Source organism: Protopterus annectens, chromosome 3.part1 (assembly GCF_019279795.1).
Source record: "Protopterus annectens isolate FY-2018-M chromosome 3.part1, PAN1.0, whole genome shotgun sequence".
Classification (NCBI taxonomy): domain Eukaryota; kingdom Metazoa; phylum Chordata; order Ceratodontiformes; family Protopteridae; genus Protopterus; species Protopterus annectens.
In genome coordinates, this window is record NC_056732.1 from 1,386,943,351 (window position 1) to 1,386,965,100 (window position 21,750).

The following is a 21,750-nucleotide window of genomic DNA, read 5'->3' on the forward strand; positions in this document are numbered from 1 at the left end:
GCACACCATAGCCATACCACTAAGCCATTTGAGCTGTACATAAATGTGCCTATATATCTATATCTATATATATATATATATATATATATATATATATATATATATATATATATATATATATATATTTATATAGCTATATCTATATGTATATCTATATGTATATATATATATATATATATATATATATATATATATATATATATATATATATGTGTGTGTGTATGTGTGTGTGTGTGTGTGTGTGTGTGTGTGTGTATTGCATTTGCACATTGGATCCACACTCTGAGCCTCTCACTGCAAAACATCTCACCAAAGGCACTGTTAATGGGGGGTGAAGGGGCCCAAAATAGGGATCTTGTATAATTATTGCCATTATCCCTTCCTCCACAGCTGAAGTGATCTGCCTTGCAACAAAGTAACCACCACTTGAAATCCTTGAACCCAGGACCCTGCACAACATAGCCACAACAAGTTAATAGTAAGCCATCTCAGCTTTAAGATGTCAGGATGATTTCTCTAACATATCATGCAGAACAGGCAGTCTACCATAGGTAATGTACAATGTGGAAGCAGTAAACATTCCGATGATACATACACACACACACACACACACACACACACACACACACACACACACACACACACAAACATACATACACATATAAATATATAACTACTTATAGATATGTTTAAAAAGAGTATATATAGAGGGTGCACAGCATATCAAACAGCCATTATTCCTACAGTTACCACCTTTTCAAATGGCCAGTGTTTGATTCTTTCCTACAAATGAGAATTATTGCATGAAACATATACCCACACACAATGCAAAGGACATGACACCACAAACAAGTTTGCATACATAGAAATGTTTATTTATTTACTATTTCAATTGTTTATTGCATTTCCTATAGCAGTTAGATGTTTGAAATACATAATAACTGATTAATGCAACTCTCAAACAAAACATATGCTACAGTAATTTGCAAAACATAACATACTTTGCTGTCTAGGCTAAAGCCTTCAAGTAGTACAACAGTAAAAAACACACTTGCCTTGAAGATAAGAATCAATCAACACAATTACAGATGTAGTTAGGCAGTCTCCAATTACACACTGTACTCAACCCCTAGGGGAAAAGTATTAGTTGTCACAATGTAAACGTATCAGTTACATAACAATGCTTAACTTAAAATGTCACTATCACACTGAAAAAAAGAACTGTGTGTAAATTAGTAAGTGCTAGCCCACCACTGTTCCCATGGTGAAACGTATGAAAATGTACAGCCTTATACCTCAGTGTTTCTTACTACTATCCCTCACATGTTGTAACAGCCTAGCTTAAAAATATTTAATACCCCTCCCCCACAAAATGTCTTACAAGGGCATATAACAGTGCTCTCCATACACTAACCTCTGGGCTGTACAAGGTCACACACATTTTGTCCAGCTGTAGCCCTCATATATATGGACCCTACCCCACAATTTGTGTGGGAGTCCACAACATCACTGGAATGATAGGAATGCCAGCACTAAATAATGATAGGCCATTACCTAACAACCTCTTACTGCATGACATCTGGACAAAGCCTGGTATATAGTTGGAAGACAGGGGCTGAAACACAGGGCCATATTTGAAATATTGCTGTTAAGCACTGTGAAAGTTGCTGGTGTTACAGGATCGGTTGCAACATACCCTTACTCAGGAATATGAAGTCAGAAACACAAATGGATGTTTCCATGTACTAAGAGCAATCAACGGAGAAAATGGCACTGATATGTCAGAGACAAGACCTGTGTGGTGAACAGACAAAACATAGCCAATCCTCTGGCCATCATGTGGATAGGCCCACAGTTGAGAGCTATGCAGACAGACTGCATTCCATGCAAAACTAGCATGTACACACAAACCCGGTAAAACTAACAATATTCAATGCATATAAAAGCAATACTCACACACTGTTCCTAGGTCTGGAACCTGAAACAAACATGCAGTTGGCCTGTGTCTGCAAGTCCTGTTGTAAGAGGTATTGCTACCTGCTGTATGTAACACTGCTGCCCACACACAGGAAGGATGTCTTCCATACAGGAAATGTAAAGGGACAATGCCCACATGATGTAGTCATTTATAGTAGTGGGTTCCTATGACATTGGCTATTGGAAGTACTACACAGCTGGCTGCATGCAATTAGCAAGTGGCGAACACCAATTGGTGTAGAGGCCATCACCTGATCATGAGCATCACCTACAAAAGCCATGTTACAACCTATTCATACCAGCTTGATCCCTGTAGTGGAGAGAGAGAGAGAGAGAAGGAGAAATAAAAAAAATAAATAAATAATACTAAAAAACAAAAATACTACAAAAAAATAACAAACAAGGAAGACATCCAAGTGGTACGCAGAAGTGAGCACAATAATAAAACAGGTATGAATGTAGTATTTGGTCTGTAATAATGGGATAGATGATGTTGAAAGATTAATATGTGCCATCAGGACTTGCTGTAATGATGTCCTTCTGAATGACTGCTATGGACATAACATCTGGCCCTGTGGGCAGTGGGCCATACTTGTCAACTGTGCAGATCTGCACAGAATGTCAAGATTTAAGTCATCATAGTGTTTGTTCTGTCCCTCCAAACATGTATATTAGTCTGGCAAATAGCTGAAGTTGGAAGTAATGAAGTCATGATAGCCACATGAGTTTCAGACCCCACCACATTCAGACAGTCATGGTAATGTGAAATGTATCATGCACAAACTTCATAGGTTTGTAAGCATATCTATGCTCTGTCCCGATATATCCCCCACTAATATTAGGCTGTGTACACGTGACGCTCTGTTTCATAGCAAGCCAGAACAGTGCAGCTACGGAAGAAGGAGGTTCAGAGCGTGGAACCAGTGTCTGAATGCACTCCATATATATATATATATACACATATATATATTATATATATATATATATATATATATATATATATATATATATATATATATATATACATGTATGTCTACATATACACACACACACACACACACACACACACACACACACACACACACACACACACACACACAAACATACACACACACACACACACATATTTATATATATATATATATATATATATATATATATATATATATATATATATATATATATATACACATTTTCCCTACTGTTGAATGACTGTGCTGCATGATGTGTTTGAGAAAACATCACACATATCTTCAGCTCAGATGGCTTAGTAGTAAATTGCTGTGGCTATGGTGTGCAGAGTCCTGGGTTAGACACTTGCAAGGGCTGATAATTTATTTGCTGGCCAGAACAAGGGTTGTTAGATACAGAGTGATTAAGGCACCTGTAGGCAGCTGTAAACGGGTGTGAAATGGACAGTTATTATTGGTGTGAAATTCTTTTTGGGAACAGATTGCCCTTTTTTGTTAAGTTGAGAGTGGGATGTTGGGGAAGGATAGTAGGTATATTTGGGGAGGTAGGTTGGGTCGGATGACAGACAAGACAGCATACAGGGGCGGTATATGACACATGTGGGGGGTAAACACCTTGGACAGTGAGGGGTGTTTGGAAATTGGAAGCCCATGAGCCCCCAAATGGAAACAGTGGGACTGAGGTCCCCACCCATGGGCAGTCACCACTGCACCTTCACGGCCCTGAATGCGGCTGTGCTGGGGACTGAGCAGAAGGGGCAGGCTGGCCCTCTAATTGCAGCATGAGGGTCTCAAGCTGGTGCAGCAGATCTCCCAATTCTTTGTGGAGCTCTCTATGCACCAGACCCTGAACTTGACTTCAGGTGACAGGATTTTGTCTGTGCCTGCATCCATTCCACCTGAAGGTAGTGCAGGACCAGCAGATGAGGAGGTCCCGGGGTGGGTCCCATATGTGCTGTGGCCTGGTGCCATGGCCAGATGAGGTGGGAGATGTGGTTCTGCTGGGAACAGCCTTCCCAAACATACTATTGTGTTGCAGTTTTAGAACATATGTGGGTTAGTAATAGTCAACATAATCCAGGATTAGTTATAACAGCATGCACAGATATTCCCATTAACCCAAAACACCAGATTTGGAACAGTTGCATAGCAAATAGAACATATACATATATGGAACCACAGTGGCCATTACAATGGCATGCAGGTTACATTGATAGCAACAGGCCACCAATGATAGTGTTTCAACATGGAACATGACTAGAAACACACTTCAATATTTGTTGCACAATAACATGTATGTCCCAGCAGTAGGTATGGTGTAAACATACCCATTGATTTTTATGTTCAGAGTATTGTTGCAGATATGGTGGGGGGGCAGAGAGAGATGTCAATTAACAACTATTATATCCTTGCAGTATGAGGTCCTCAGACCTTTTTTCCTCTTTATGTCTTCCAGGTACCATGTCCCGGGAGCATCTCCCTGCTTATACTCCCCAAGAGAAAGATATAATAATAAACTTCCTTGTGCTACACCACAGAACCCTCTTTGGATGTACAGCCCATGATCTTCAGGAGAGGACTGCCCTGTGGAATGAGCTCATCCACAGAGTAAATTATGTCGGCCTGCAGAACCACAGTTATGAGCAGGTGCAACATCGTTGCACTGATCTCATCTGCCATGCCCATCAGCATGCTGCTGTAGTTAGGAGGGATCAGCTAGCCACAGGTGGGGGTCATGCTATCCAGCCCCCACTGACACATGCTGAGGAGATCCTCGTAAGCCTTGGGACACCCGCCTGCCATCCAAGCCAGGAACCTGATGATAGCATTGTGGAGGTGGGTGCTACCCACACAATGGACAAGAAGCATGCAGGTAAGGCCCCAGGGCACAATTAGTAGACCACTTTTGCTTATCCATCTTCGTCTGTAAAGTATCTTCATGCATATGTCAGATAACATAGTCTATTGCTGCAGTGTAGTAATGAACAGATCTGCATAATCTCTAGTAGTGTTGGTTTGTACTGTTGATGTACTGAAATGCTGCTCCCAGTCTGTACCAATGCCACAGGTGTGGCTACTGACATTACATCTCTCACGCAACTATGTAGGTCCCCCTGGTATACAACTGGGGCAGCACCCTGTAGCTGGTGAGTATGCAGTTGTTTTGTACAGGTTTGCCAATACACTGGCCATGTTATGGCCACAGTAAGATGCTGTCCGGTTCGATTCTCAGCTAGAGCGTCTTCTGTGTGGAGACATGCGTGAATGGACGTACCTTCATTGAAGGTTGTGCATCAGGGCTGGTAACTCGGCACGTAAAAATCAACTACCAATCATTAGCGGACCGGAGTTCCACTGTGGTGACCCCTAACAGGGAAAAGCCAGAAGACACAACAACATTTGCCATGCACACATTTAACACACCTACTCATAATCCATGCTGTACATGTTCACTTATTGTTGCTGTTAACTGCACTGCATCACAGTGGTCACCATGGTGGCATATCTGAAGGGTATGTAAGAGTCCTGCAGTATACCTAACAACCTGTCAGTGCAAGATGTGTGGACAGAGATGAATATTATGGTGGAACAAATGGCCTACAGTATGGATATGTCTGAAACATTACCCTTATACAGTGGCTACAGCAGTGTATACACCACTATTACAATGGCAACTGTTACAGGTCTACACAACGGCATATCACAATACCACATTCCACACCTTTTACAACCTGTAATGTGATCCTAACATGAGCAATGAATATGTAATATGGAATCCTATGTTAGGGCAACAAATATGGGGAATACATAGCTTAGCAAACACTGGAAGCATATGTGTGCACACACTCCAAATAACATATTGTGGAAGCAGCTTTTGAGGTACTGACAGCATTCACTCTTCTTGAGTATGCACCTTCCATCAAGTACAGGACCTCAATGTCACACCAAGTAATGGTCTGCTTTCCAAGAAGTATGTTCATTACATTTGCCCACTCACCTGCAACAGAGGCAGCCATGGCTTGCACACATCTTACAAACCATGGAATGGATCCCATATCCAAAAGGTAGCACTCAGGAGTGGGAGACGTATCCTTACCGCACCACTACATATATCATGGCAAACAGTGCAGTCATGTATGTGACTATGTAGTATTGGCCAACATTAATGTAGAAAATAAACAGATGCCCATCCAAGACAGATGATAACACATGTTGCAAACTGGTCACAGAGGCTGCCCAAAAACATGTAGCAACACTGAGGGACTTGCAGGAATGTCTAGCAAGTACTGCCTGTGAAGTACCTGTGTTGACAATCACCTGGACTCTGCATAAGTGTGGCCTATAGGTTAGGGTAATCAGATGGAAGAGCTGTTCCACAGGAAACATTATTCAGGGCTCTCTACAGGTAGCATATGCATAACATCAAGTATCCCAAAGGCATATGTTGCTATGTGTAATGGTGTACCAAGACCAAGGCTGAAACCTACAGACAGTAATAATAAAGATACATGTGATGCACAAGCAACACCTCACTCCACCTCAGGCCCACCATCCCCATCTGTACCTTGCTGGTGCCAGTGTACACCTTTAGGTTTGCTGTTCATTAGCAGGAACTAGGCCGGTAGACATGGTGTTCTGAATTTGGAACACAGCAAAATGACACTCATGTGTGGCCTATAGTTGTCAAGCATCTGCAGTAAGGCTAAGGATGGGGAGAGGTATCATCTTGAAACACAACAGTCAACTGAAGCATGCATCCAAAGCTCACTACAAATGGCTATATCTGAACACAGTCAAGGTCATGAATTGTGCCAGACATAATCCTGACTCCACAGCAATAGTGAAGGCACTGTGTGACCTCCAAGGGCTGTGCACATGAGCTGACCTTGCAATATGGCAGAGTTGGGGGACATTTGTAGGGCGGAATGACCAAATAATGGCAAGTGAAGATGAGCCATGCTAGTATATCCCTTCCAGGAATAGTGACTGCTGTAGTTCACTTAACAGGTGCTGCAACAAACCATTGTATTAAGGTTGTGCACACTTATGCAACCCACATATTGTATGCATCTCAGTCAGCATCTGCACAACTAACACATTTGTTTGATACTGCATTTAATTTCACAGGTCATATGTCACATATCAGGTGTGTGTACTGTTAACATATACAGTATTGTGGCCCCATTGCATATCATAGAAGAGGCTGGCATGTCAATAAGGGTGTGCACACTCCTTATAGCCACAGTGAGCTTTGAAGGTTGTCAGTGTAATTGGATTTTAGTGCTCATATATACACTGCTGATGATGAGATCTGCAAATCAGAGGTCAGGCATTCACTACTGACATCTGTCCTCATATCATCCGAGGTATGTGTCAAGCAAGTAGGGTCTGTGAGCAACAGAGCAAACATAACTTCCCACATATACACATTCAGCAGTGGTGTGTGCACTCTTGATGTATGGTGCACAGTACATGCCAGGGTGCTGAACAGGTGCACAGCAATACTGTATACATGGGTGCAGTATGTTCCAGGGGAAGTGGCATCACCTACTAACACAACTCATGCATCACAGAGATGTATAATGTTGGCAACAGGGATTGAGTATAGCTGCCATGCATGATCTTGAGTGTTATATGTCATACATGCTGCCTGCTGGGTAATGAGAGGTCTGTGTAATATCTTTGTGCCACCTCACCTGTAAGTGTGTGTGTGTGTGTGTGTGTGTGTGTGTGTGTGTGTGTGTGTGTGTGTGTGTATGTGTGTAGATGTAAGCAATGATGTACATGTCTTAAATTATGTTTTTTGCTTTCCCCTCAAAGGTGGCGAGGTGGGTCATGGTCCCTCCTACAGGCAAACTGATGTTAGTGTCCATACAGACTCTGACAATGATGATAGGTATGGTGAGGCACAGGCAGGGTTGTCAGGGGCTGAAGCTGTGCCATCGGTTGACATCCCACTTTTATCCATCCCATCCTAGCACACAGTCACAATGCCTATACATACCCCATCACCAGTGGCCATAGATGAGGGACAGTTGGCGAGTGGTGGCATGGGACAGGACAGTGTGGTAACTATGGCAAGTGTTTCTGTACACACCAGCCATAGCCAAATGACCATCGAGGTACCACACAGGCAGATGTACAGGGGTGCTCGTAGGAGGGCTGCTGGCCATCATGACCCTGGCAGAAGTGCCACTTGTCACCAGTAGCATGTTTTGGGCCATCATAGAGGCACAGGCACATATGGAATGTTATACCAGACAAAGTCTGAGGCTCCAGAGGGCTACTCATTCTGCTGTACTTGACAACATCCATGGTCTTGAAGGTTCCCATTATTATTTTGCAGAGGTCCTGGATAGACGGTTTAGTGAGATGGTGGGAATCCTCGACCATACAATGTCTGTGTTAGAGCATATGGTGGGAGTAGGGCTACAGCCACATAGATGTAGGTCAGCAACACCAACAGGTGGAGGTCTACATGGACATGTAACAAGTCACAGCCACTCCCGTAGTGGCAGTACCAGCACCAGCACTGCAGGGGGGTGCTGCCCACACCACAACACATCAGGCCACATGCACATGGTCCTGGCCAGTCCCAACAGGATCCCAGATCCAGCAGTCATTTGCCATCATCAGGGGAGAGTACCATATCTGGGCTTGTACCTGGTAGTGCCTGTGGAACCCTTGGCAGGCACAGTTCTCATGTCCATGGTCAGACACAGTGAACTGCACACCCTGCTATGTACTGTCTGCAGCTGTCCAACAAACCCCTGTATAGGGCAGCCACATGGCAGAACTGTGTGCATACATACACATACACATCACCAACACAGCTAGGGCACCTCCATACCTACACACACCACATCTGCACAGCCCAATTGAAAACAAAACCCCCTAAAACACACACAATGTTAACCAAATGGCTCAGCCTAGATCTCTGGCAAACCCACAACACACCCTCTGCATACGATGATACCCATGTTACATCCTGGTCATCCATACCATCGATGCAGGGACATGCTGATATGGTTCTGATGCAGAGGGTGAATGTACTAAGGTTTAGCAATGTAATGATGTGTAACATGTTTTCAGCTGGAAAGTTTAATGCTTACATGTCAGGATGTATAGCTGTCCAGCCATGATGCATTCTAGCTGTTATTAACACTGACTGATTGTGGTCTCCATAATGTATTCAGTTTGTGTTGTAGGTGTCTATGTGTCAGCAGGATGTTGGTCTGCTGTTGTGTCCTACAAGGGGTATGGCACTGTGGTGACACCTTGACTGTGTCATATCCTGGGTACAGCTGAACACAAGTAACAGGTCTGTATAACAGTTACTGCCTTTGCTACATGGCTGATAGGTCTGAGGGGTGTATACAGGTGAGTGCATGGTGGCTGATGTCAGTAGCCCTTCTACAGTAGACAATGGTAAGTATACTGGGTGGCACACACCAAATGTTTGTGAATAAAACACACACACAGAGGCTTTGGTGTTGATGCAATACACAGAGAATACTGTACACAAGGATGTAAATAATTGGTCTGCCAGTTTAGTGTCATTGACAATGGTACTGGCAGGGTATATATCCTCTTCCCCAATGTACTGCAATCCTGGAGTTGGTAAACATAGGTGTGCTGATGTGGGTGGCACAACCCTCCACTTTGGAGAGTGTGGGGTGGTGTAGAACCACACATAGTGTGATTGACAACTACTTAATCTGTCAACATAAAATGTACAGTATTACAGCAGACTAAGTGGGGGGATACACACAATAACCCCAATGAGGGTGGCTGTGCCCACAGCATCCACACCCAACTATATATATATATATATATATATATATATATATATATATATATATACATATATATATATATATATATATATATATACCAACTCCAGTATTGCTGTACAGCTGTACAGTGGGAAAGAGGGCATTTACACATCTACTACTAGTTTTGAAGGAATGAATTTCCACAAGATGATTCCTTTGAAATGTTAGCATTTGCCAGTCAGTCTTCGGACAGCTGACCTCCTGGGACATGTATTTTCTGCAAACTGAAGTAGATTCCTTCACATACACACACACACACACACACACTTACTTGGCAATGCTGTGAGTAGAACCCCTTCCTAGGTACTTATTGCTACTAATGTGTTTGGCCTTAATTGCACACACCACAGAGTTTTAGGGTGAGGTGTGTCCCGAATTTCCTGTTAAGTAAAGAACATCACCAGGCCTTGTGCAGTATGGTAATGGGGGATGTACTGGGTGTTTTATTTTATTTATTTTATTTTATTTTATTTTACATTTGTTGACTGGGAAAGTTTGACCTGACACAGGTCCATTTTCAGCAGAGGCCCTGAAGAAAAGCTCCAAACATTAATACAGAAAAAAGTAGCTAAAAACAGTCCCGAATATGGAAACATAGTACAAAACATGTTTACAAAAAGAAAAAAAAACACATTATAAATATATTACATATGAGGATAGGTAGGTCTTGGGAGAAGGCTCCCAGCCCTACTGCAGTTTAAAGGGGAAAAAATTAGTTGTAAAGAAGAAAACAAAGCCATGTATGTTAAGAATAAATTATAGTATAGATTGCAAAGGTTCACATTGTCTAACATATGTGGTAGTAATCAATTCCCACTTAGTTGTTTTTACAAGTTGGACTTGGGGAGAACCTTTTGATTTCTAGCTGAATCCTAGCAACAGTGCAATGGTATGGACTAACCTGGGGAGTGACATGAGCAAAGCCAGTATTGGTGTAGTGGGTTTTAAGAAGTTTTTTTAATTGGAAGTAGAGGTGGTGGCAGTTAAGTGGGTTGGTAGTGAATTCCAGGTTCTGGCAATAGAGCAGGCAAAGAGAGGTTTACCAGCCTCATTTTTATGTTTGATGACATCTATGTGGTTTTGAAAACTTGATATTAGGGTTCTAGTGGTGGTGTAGGGGTGAATTAGATCCTGGAGTGCAGGGATTTTGTTGGGAAAGTAGTAGAGCTTGTGAGCGATTGATAGTTGGTTGAGTAGGAGTAGTTGGGGAAACTCAAGTCAGTTGAGCTGGTTGAGGGCTAAACAGTGATGGGATCTATGAGAGGCATCTGTAGCAAACTTGGCAATCTTATTGTAGCAGGATTCCAGTTTGCTTAGTTCTGTGTGGCGAAGGTTAGCTAAGATAGGGGAGGCATAAAGGAGAATGGATAAGAGGTGAGTCCTTGCTGGCTTTGGTAGGTTTTGTGATGAACTGATGGTTTCTGTATAGGATGCCAAGCTTTTTGTTAACTTTTTTTAATTGTTTGGGCTATGTGTATGTCAAATTTTAGATTGCTATCGATTTCCATGCCTAATAGTTTTGTGTTTGTTGTTGAGGTGATTTGTGTCTTGTCTTTAGCTGTTATAGTAAAGTAATTATTTAGTGGCAGAGATCTACCGGGGCTAAAGAGGATGAGTTTATTTTTTTTGGGATTGAGAATAAGTTTTATGTTAGTGAACCATGTTTCTGCTAAGGAAAAGTTATTCTGAGTAATGGTTCTTAGTTCATGTAGGGTAGGGGAGTCACATATAATAGTGGTGTCATCTGCATATTGCACAACTGAGGCAGATTGTGCTGATGATGCTATTTGGTTAGTAAATAGAGAGAATAGCAAAGGCCCAAGGATGGACCCTTGTTGGACACATATGTTAACTGGTAGTAGAGGGGACAGATCTTTTTTTGCCATAGAACAGCCTGCTGATGGTTAGATAAGTAGTTCCTCACCCAGGGTATCGTGGAGGGGCTTATGTTAAGGGAAGATAGAGTTTCTAGAAGCATATCATGGCTCACCATAACAAAGGCTTTTGACTGGTCTAGAAATATTGAGGATACAAATAGTCCATTATTTTGATGGTGGTTGACAGTTTTTGTGAAAGAGAGTAATGCTGTAGTAGTGCTGTGGGAGGGTCAGAAACCATGTTGGGATGTGGACAGCAGATCTTTTTTAAGGAAGTACTGCATTAGTTGGGAATGATGGGAATGGTTAATTAACAATACATAGTATGACATACTGTCATATCCACATTGACAAACACATAACGGTCATAGACACATCTGAGAGACATGGGTTTATCAGTGCTAACTACCTTGTCAGTGAGTCCATTCTGTTACTGATAATTTGCACACAGTACATGCATCATTGGGCTGGATAGTGTAATCAGTTACCTGTATGGTTGATGGTAGCAGTGATCCTCATACAGTGGACCTTGGGACATGTTCTGGGGTACCATGGTGAAAAGACAGTATACCCAGCACCCACACCCCACATTGGATATTTTACTCACTGAAACCCATGATAATGCTCTGACATACCAACAGTCACACATTGACCAGAACTGCAATACAACCCCTTGTCTATCTAATCAGTGCTACTACAGGGATATGCATTTATTGCCATGCCACAGGGATAGTAGGGTGAGGGTTTGTCATGGCTCTCCTAATGTCAGCAACATCACTATCCCTTATAATGTATGGCAAGGTGCATTCTGTTTGGAGAATGTGGCCTCAGAATGCTGTATCTTACAAATATACACACTTGCACACATACACACACTCGCCAGGACTCAGAGGGTAACCCATGCCTATCTACCCATTTGTACAACAGTGTCATGCTGGTACTGCAAGGTCCAGGTAGCCCATAGGGTGAAGAGTGTAACAAGGTACATTTAATGTCCATTACAGCAGCAGCCATTTCTAACTATGGCAATGGGGGGTGTAGTGGGTGAGAAGTCCCTCTGGGTGTTATCAACTATGTGTTTAGAAACACACAGACACTGTTATTCTCAGCAATGCACACTGACACATTTGTCAGTACTGGGGTTCATAGGTGCAGGTGTTCCTAGGTGTGTACCAGGATAATGTCCATGGAGAGATGAGAAGAGTAGGGGATGTGGGTACAGTGGTTTTATGCCACCTGACAATTGTCAGCAGGCCATCTATCAACTGATGCCACTTGAGTGATCCCCAGGGTGACAGTTAGATGCAACATCCAATCATCTGGTTTTCTCTTGCAGAGGGCCAGTGAGGTGCTCCAACTAACATGTATGCAACATATATTACATGACATGGCCAGTGTCTGGGTTGGAGACCTGTACCCAAGCATGTTCTGTTGACTATGGTAGTCTAGTTGAGGTATCCATGGCATGTGGTGCATACAGGGTGGGATTTCCTAGCTGTGGCATTCATAACACAGCTGGGCAGACATGTCAGTGTCAGTGAAGCATAGATTGCCTGTAAGCAGACAAGTTGGATACCTGACATCTGCACATCTGTACAGAGGACAGACAGAAATCAGCTAGCCAACGGGTTATGCATTAGGATGAACGTTTTGACAGCTAGATGTCTGACATTGATAGGTATGCCATTACTACATGACAACAGCCCTCAATGACATGTCCTATACATATAGTAGTCTACAGTTAATATCCACATATCAGATCAATATCCAGTAGCAAATACTTAATATCACATACCTCACACACCAAGAACATGATAGTCAGTGCTCACTGTCCAGCTTTGCATGCAGGGGTGTATGGTTCCAGTACTACAATCTGCAATCTACTCTTACTTAGGAAAGCACTAACAGTACTAACGTAATGATCCAATATATGCAAGTGTAACTGCATATAACCTGGGATACTACCCATGCATGAAGCACATACAAAGAGAAAAGATTGTTGTACTAGCCATATATACTCAGGTGTCCCATATGGTATACTCACACCCCTTGCTACTGTAATGACTGATGAGTTCACTTCAAATCTCATGAAGTTTGTGGTCGAATGCAAAAACCCTACAAATGCAGTTAGTTCTTCCTTTGTGCCATTCCATAACAGGAAGACATCATCCACAAACCTTTTAAAGAAAACAAAATGTTCATTTTTATAACACATCTCTACTTCTGAAAAGATATATTGTTCTTCCCACCTAGCTAAAACTACATTAGCATAGGTATTAGCCGTTGGTGTACCCATAGCTACTCCCAAACACTGATGTTACTCATCTTTTGATGAGGTTAATTTCCTGGACATAGTTATCTCCAGAGAAGATCTATGCTTTAACTCTAAAATTCATAGGAAAGATGTACAAGTTAAAAAATATGTACATCCACAAAGTTTACACCCTAGGCCTATTTTTAAGGGTGTGATAAAAGGACAGCTTAAGAAGGCTAGTAGACTCAGCACAAAAGGTGTAACTTTTGAGCTGGAGATGAATGAGATGGTAGAATATTATAACCTCTGTTCACAAAACAAAGTTATGGTACAACAAATGAAAGGAATAGTTACTGGGCTAAGGAATGATACAGCCAGACCATATCTGAGTGGTAAGGCTGATAATGTGGTAGGGGTAGTTGAAACAAATAGAACTATGAATAAATTGTACTATATGATGAAATATAACCAACATGCTTGGCTTGTTAAACCAATTAGTAAAAAGAACTGGACTATACTTATGTCTAGTCAGGAAGTGGTTGATGTAGTGGGTGAGACACCACATTTTGTTTTTAAGAGAGAAAAAAATCTAAAACAACATTTATGCTATAAGGACATAAGAAGAGATAATACGTTATGGAAACCCATTAATAAATTTGGCACTAAACCCTGCTGTAATTGCACACATTGTGTAGCTATTAACATGGATTTATGCTTTGTGTACACAATTAGTCAAAAGCTATTTGAATTTAGAGCTGCTGGCACATGCAACACAGAGAATGTGATTTATTTTTGCTGACTGTGTATGCTGCCAATGTTTTTATATTGGTAAAACAAATACAAAGTTAAAAGAAAGAATAAGTGCACATTGCTCGGATATTTGTAGAAATGTACTTACAAATGCTTTGGCTAAGCATGTAACAACAGCAGGCGCTGAACATAAATTCCAGTTTAGAATTTTGCAAATATTTTTAAAAATAAAAATGGAGTGATTTAGCAAATAAAATGGAATTGGCCAAATATAAATGGATTAATTTTTTAGAGCGGATCATATGCCAGGTTTGAATGTTAATAATAGTATAAAACCTATTTTAAAAGATAAACATGATATAATATAAGCCTCTATTAGGCTTAGTTTTAAGTAATTTTTTATAAGATGTGGGGCACTTTAAAATTGTAATTGCTGCTATTATTAAGTTTGAATTTGATTGGTTGTGCTGTTGTATATGTGCTTAAGCTATGTTTGGACAATTTTATCAAACACCGAAGAAGAGATTTACTCAAAAGCTTTGTTCTTTGCTGATTTATGCTGTTTGTGTCCTGATCAATATATTAAATTGTATATCGAACAGTAGATTTGAGTTGTTTTTCTAGTAATTCCACATGGCTATACACATTTATGGCTGAGGATTGTCTACAACAACCTCTACAGTGTTTGAAAACTGTTGGCCTTGTAATGCGGACAATGGAACATATAGGTCCTCAATATAATGATGTAGCAAAACCCACACTGCGATGGATCCTGTCATTACACAATCACCCTAACACCCACACAGGATACTGATGACACACACACAAACACACACTTACCAGTACTGAGTTTCAAACCCCTACCTGACTATGAATTGTTATTACAGTGTTACACAGTTATTGCGTGTGCCATGGAGCTTATGTGTTGGAGAGTTGTCCAAAGGTATTTTTGAAGGTGAGTGACATCAGCAACAGTGCTAAAGGAGGGGTAAGGGAAGTGTAGTAAGTGTGAATGTCCACAAAAGCAGGTTTCATTGAAGACACACACACACACACACACACACACAGCACACACACACTCTCAGGGAAACACACACATTTTCACAGTTGGTAGGATCAGGATTAAAACTCCTACCTGACTAGTTTGCTACACTACAGTATCACACAGTTATCACAAGTGCCACAGAGCTTATACGGCTGAAACATGGCCAAAGGGTTATATCAAGGTGAATGACATCAGCAGGCTTGCTAATGTAGGGCAATGGGAGATGTAGTGAGTGTGAATGGCTTCAAAATCATTAATCTCCACACACACACACACACACACACACACACACACACACACACACACACACACACTTGCCAGTACTGAGATGCATAGGTTCATTGCTTCACAGGTGTGTAGTAGGTGAATGGGCCTGAAGGCTGTACAAGGCTAGGCAAAGGGAATACCTTGGCATCAGGTCACATGACAATAGTCTCCAGTGTGGCTCAGGGGTGTAGTCACTGGACTCTTCCCCACGGGTGGGTATTGTATTCACCATCCACTCATCTGGGTTACTATTGTGGGTGGCCAGTGATGTGCACTGCTTCCCATGTATGTGATCTATATTTCATAACATGGACAGTGTCTAGGTTGTGCATATGTCCCACACACATGTTCTTTGACATGTGGAAGTGTACTTGAGGTCTCGGGCATGTTGTGTGGACAGATTCTTATCTTCTGATGCAGCATTCCTGACCTCATTTGGCGAGACCTGGCCATGGAGCTGAGGTCGTGCTTGCACCTACATTGACAGCATGTTACAGGTATTCAGTGAAGTTAGTGGCATCTGTCCATACAGGGCATGTGTATAAGGCATGGTATTCCCTTTGTGGGTTACATTTCAAGACTCTACAGTTGCTGTAGGTGTCCAGTGGGGAACATAGCAAAAGGGCCACAGTAAGCATTTATTTGCCTACTGCAGGGATGGAACAGGGTGCCATGTCCTTTTACTTTCTGGATAACACATACTCAGTCAAGAGATGTAACACATCACAATATTTTCTGATGTCAGAGGCACTGTTGTGGTCAACATGCATGTAGTCCACTGCAATCACACCGTGGTTACTATCTGTGAGGCAATATGCAGGGAACTACCAATATAGTGGTTTTTGCCTAGCCAAGTGTGTTTGTGTATGAGACATGGGTGGAGAGTGTTCTCTGAGTAATAGAAGGGTTGTCTATATTGTTCACCAATCCATAATGTCACATGTAGGGTTATGGATTCTCTACACCAGCCTCTCTGTTGTCCTTGTAAGGTGAACATTGTGACATATACTAGGTCCTCAACATAATAATTTAGCAAAACCCACCCCACAATGCATCCTGTTATTACACAATCACAACAACCTCCACTCAGGATACTGATGACAGACAGACACACACACACACACACACACACACACACACACACACACACACACACACACACACACATACACACACACACGCACACACACACACACACACACACACACACTTGCCAGTACTGAGATTCAAACCCCTACCTAGCTGTGTATTGCTACTATAGTGTACCGCATTTATTACATGTGTCACAGAGCTTATAGGATGTATGTTGTCCCAAGGTACTTCTAAGGTGAGGAACATCACCAGCCCTTGTAAATACTGGCATTGGGTGATGTAGTGGGTGAGCGAGCCCAAAAATAATTTTACCCTAAACACACATTTAAATTTGCCAGGGGTGAGGTTTAAACGTCTATCTAACAACCTTTATGGACCATTATGTTATGCATTTACCACATGCACTACTGACCTGATATGGTTTAGGGTTGTCATCAGGTACTGCTAAGGTGGTAAAGTCAGGCTCTGAGATGTGTACTGGGTGTAAATGGGGCCAAAATCTTTGAGGTACACACACACTTACCACAGATGAAATTCAAACCCATATATGTGTAGTTACTGCTACTACATTGTTCCACATTTATGGCTCACTCCATGGAGCTTACATGTTGGAGAGCTCTCCACAGGTATCTTTGAAGGTGACTAACATCAGCAGCAGTGCTAAAGGAGGGGTAAGGGGAGAGTAGTAAGTGTGACCATCCATAATATCAGGTATTATCAAGGACACACACACACACACTTTCCATGTCTAGGATTAGAACTCCTACCTAACTAGTATGTTACACTATAGCATTATGCAGTTTTTGCATGCATCACAGAGCTTATAAGGCTGACCCTTGTCCAAAGGGGTATTTGAAGGTGACTGACAGCAGGCTTGCTCAAGTAGGGCAATGGGAGGTGCAGTGACTGTGAATGGCCTCAAAATCATTAATCTCTACATACACGCACACACAGAGTTTCACATTTACCATGTCTGGGATTAGAACTCCTACCTAGCTAGTATGTTACACTATAGCATTACGCAGTTATCACAAGTGCCATGGAGTTTATGGGGCTGAAATTTGGCCAAGGGGTTATTTCAATGTAACTGACATCAGCATAACTGCTAACATGAGCAATGGGAAGTGCAGTGTGTGTGAATGGTCCATAAACCATTCCTCTGGAAACACACACACAACACTCAGTCACACACAACTTTACATTTGACAGGACTGGGTACACAAATGCTAGATGAATACTGATTTGTACTATCATGTTACACAGTTATCACAAGCACCACAGCCACTATAGGGCTGAGGGCTACCGAAAGCAAGTGTCTACAGTGATTGACATTGGCACATCATGTGATATTGGCCAATTGGATGTGTTGTGGGTGGGAAAGGCCTCATAATGGAAATCTCTCTGTCACTGTCTGTCTCTCTCTTCCCCACATCCCTGTGTGTGTATGTTTGACCTATTGTAATGTGTTGGCCTTGGATATATGTGTGTATTCCTATCCAATGTATGTGCAAAGCATGAATGGTGTGCAATGTGGTGTATGTGCACAGATATCTGCGACTGACAGATATGTATAGTCCACTGTTGTTGTCAGACATGGGCTTCATTTCTTTAAGTGTAGGAGTATGTCCAGTATGACCTTCTGTATTTTGTTGTCAGACATGGGCTTCATTTCTCTAGGTGTAGGAGCATGCCCAGTATGACCTTCTGTATTGAGTGTGTGAATCCATTCCAGGTAGGTTGTACTCCAGTCCAGGATTTTGTGTTCTACACCTACAGCTAGCAACCTGTTTCTGCAGGATATCTGTAGATAGGTTGACAATATGGGCGACAGATAGTGGGATACTGTAACTATTGTGTCTGTGCTGCTTGTGTTACAAGGTTGGTGTTAGCAGAGGTATTCAAACATATGTATTGTTTTACACTGTGATGTATTATGTCATCAGCTACTGACAGATATACTTATTTGCTCACAGTTATTTCCTGGGAAATACAAGATGAATGAAGCTGTGTCCAATATTGTGGTCTGCAGCCTACATATTCTTGCACACACTCATGCCATTCTGGAGGGGTAGCTGCAGACACTTGCTGATGGATATGTGTAAATGGTCCAGCACTTTGGTACTGTGGTGGCTGAGGATCACCTGCTTGTATATCTATCAACATAACAGAATGGCCAGATCCTGCTGTGGCCATATATCTCAGATGTACAGATTCACCCAGGTTACTCAGAGGCAGGGCTCATATATCTGGTCAGTTCCCCTTCACAGTGTGGTTTACAAGCAGGTTTGTAGCAACCCATTACTGGGTTTGCAGGCAGGGGTAGTATGGGCATATATCAGAGTTTCAGACTTCACACACTCCATGACGTCCATGCTTCTACACCCCCTACTCTGTTATTCTATCCTCTTCCTAACATTATGTGAGCGTTATCTGAGAAGTATCCCTATAGTTGTCCCATCATCCCAGCGGTATTTAGGGGTTGGTCCACAATTCATGCAGTAGGACATGGTGGGCATGCATCTGGGATTTATTGACATGGCCTTGCATTTGTGTTCTGTGGACTGTGTTATGTTGTTAGTAGGGACCCCATGAGATAATATACATTGGCAATACGGGTGAGTCACAGGCCTTTGACAGAGGACTGTAGGGCATTTGGTAGAAATGTAGGCCATCTGTAGCAGGCCAGTGCATTCTGTCACTCCTAAAGTCCCAGGCTGCGAGCCACTGGATTCCCCTGAGGTGACAGGGTAGGTTTGCAAGGTGTTAATGGCAATAGTTCCTGTTCATATTAATCCATTGGTCTGGATGCTGGCCGGGTGTTGCTTACAGCTAGGGACACACATACATGGGACACCTCTTCAGCATGCTGCATTCTGTGGGTATTCCCATACAGAAGTGGTGGTCATAATGTACTCATTCCCAACAGCAGGGATATGACCTGTGATAAACCTGTGGCTGATGGTGGGGTGAGCTGAGTGCATGTGTGATATGGAAGCTTCTTGCAGCTGATATACAGATATACCTGGGACATTCCCCTTATGCTGCCTTGTGAGGGGACATAGGCAGTCTCTCATTACTTCATAACTGTGCCTTTTGTGGTCTGCCAGTGATTGGCCAGACTACATCAGTATTCCATACTTCACAGACAACTAATGTGCTGCTAACCTGTATGTACAATTCCAAATGTGTGTGCAGTTGACAGTTAAATTTTATGTATTCTGTCTAGGGTACTCCCACCTGTGTACTGTGTTTATGTCTGGGCACACATTCATGGCATGTCCATCTTTCAGATGGTGACAGATATTGACATCTGAACAGTGAGTATGGTTGACTGCTGAATTGGGTCTTGCTGGGATGCATTGTGGTTGGCACTGCAGTTGTCAGAACATGGCCCTGTCATCAACAGTACTGGCCATAGGCCACCGAGACACAACCCTCCATACCTACATGCTGACTACTTCCACACAATATACAACACTCAACAACCTGACACACAGATCCCTGCATATTGTACACATGCAACAATCTATCCTGTAAATTGGGCCAGCTCAGGTAATCTGTGCTCCACTGTTATTAAACCCATACGTACATGTTAGTGCATTTCTACATAGGATTGTGGGGTGGGGGCACTCCTGACAGCTGTAAACATTTGCTATGACTGTACTGGTATTTCAGGTACTCTGTTGGCTTCCATTTCCTTTTGTATTCTGACCAATCATGCAGACTAGAGGCATATCAGTAGAGTACAGATCTTACGTTTTATTGACCTATATTTCAGTTTCAAACATCTTACCCTTTAGAACTAACATACAACTGCCAGACCTGTTGTAGTCTGTCTGTGTAGGTCTGGAGGAGGGCTGTTCTCCATTGCCATCAATTGGAGGCCTTAACACAGTCTTTCTTTATGGTCATCTACACCTGTCCTGCTGGCTGAGGCTGTTGTTGGGTATGTGAGCCTCACTGACATGCATGTGCGTGTCCTATGGACACACATTTGGCCCACCACATGTACTGCAGTGGGATTTGTCACCTTGTCTTGTACTGCCTATTTTGTTGACACCAGTATGCATGTATTTCATGCTGCCAATATAGGTGTCCACTATCTGCTGCCATCCCATTCAGCCACCTGATTTCCTTGCATGCTCACATCCGTACCATAGATACAACTAGCTGAACATACTACTCCATTCAGCAATTGATAGGAAGAGTGACTTAACTTGTGGCTGTGCCAGTACTGAGGATGGTGCTGGAGGGCTGACTATGTCAGATGCACATAGTACACTCCCTATACATGGTAAAGCACAGGTAGTGTCATGTTTGGCATCCCTTTTACTATGTGTGCAAGTCAGAGAGAGGTGTCATTCCCTGGGTCCCTACCGTGTCAGTGTATATGCTATGCGTGGCCTCTTTGTCAAAGCCTGGGCATACTGGGCACACCACTTCTGCCTACATGGGCAGGCTCAGGTTGTTCCTCCTCTGAGTCACTCTGTGCCTGTGCTGGCCTTGGCAATGGTGGGGGGGATGTGTGGCCCTGCCCCGTGCTGTTCCTGCTGCAGCTGTTTCCGCAGGGTCATATTGTGTAGCATGGCACATACAATGAAAATCTATGTACATATAGCTGGAGAGTACTGCAAGGCTCCACCGGATATGTCCAGGCAATGGAACCGTGACTTGGGCATCC

General features: G+C 42.5%; 1 protein-coding gene across 1 annotated transcript in view; it reads right to left on the reverse strand.

Moving 5' to 3' along the window:
• LOC122797786 overlaps positions 1-21,750 on the reverse strand; it is an 86,654-nt gene that overhangs the window by 46,035 nt on the left and 18,869 nt on the right. Inside the window, exon 2 of the mRNA XM_044066307.1 lies at positions 13,706-13,838. Within this exon, the coding sequence (XP_043922242.1) occupies positions 13,706-13,838 (133 nt within the window). The remainder of the gene's footprint in view (positions 1-13,705; positions 13,839-21,750) is intronic.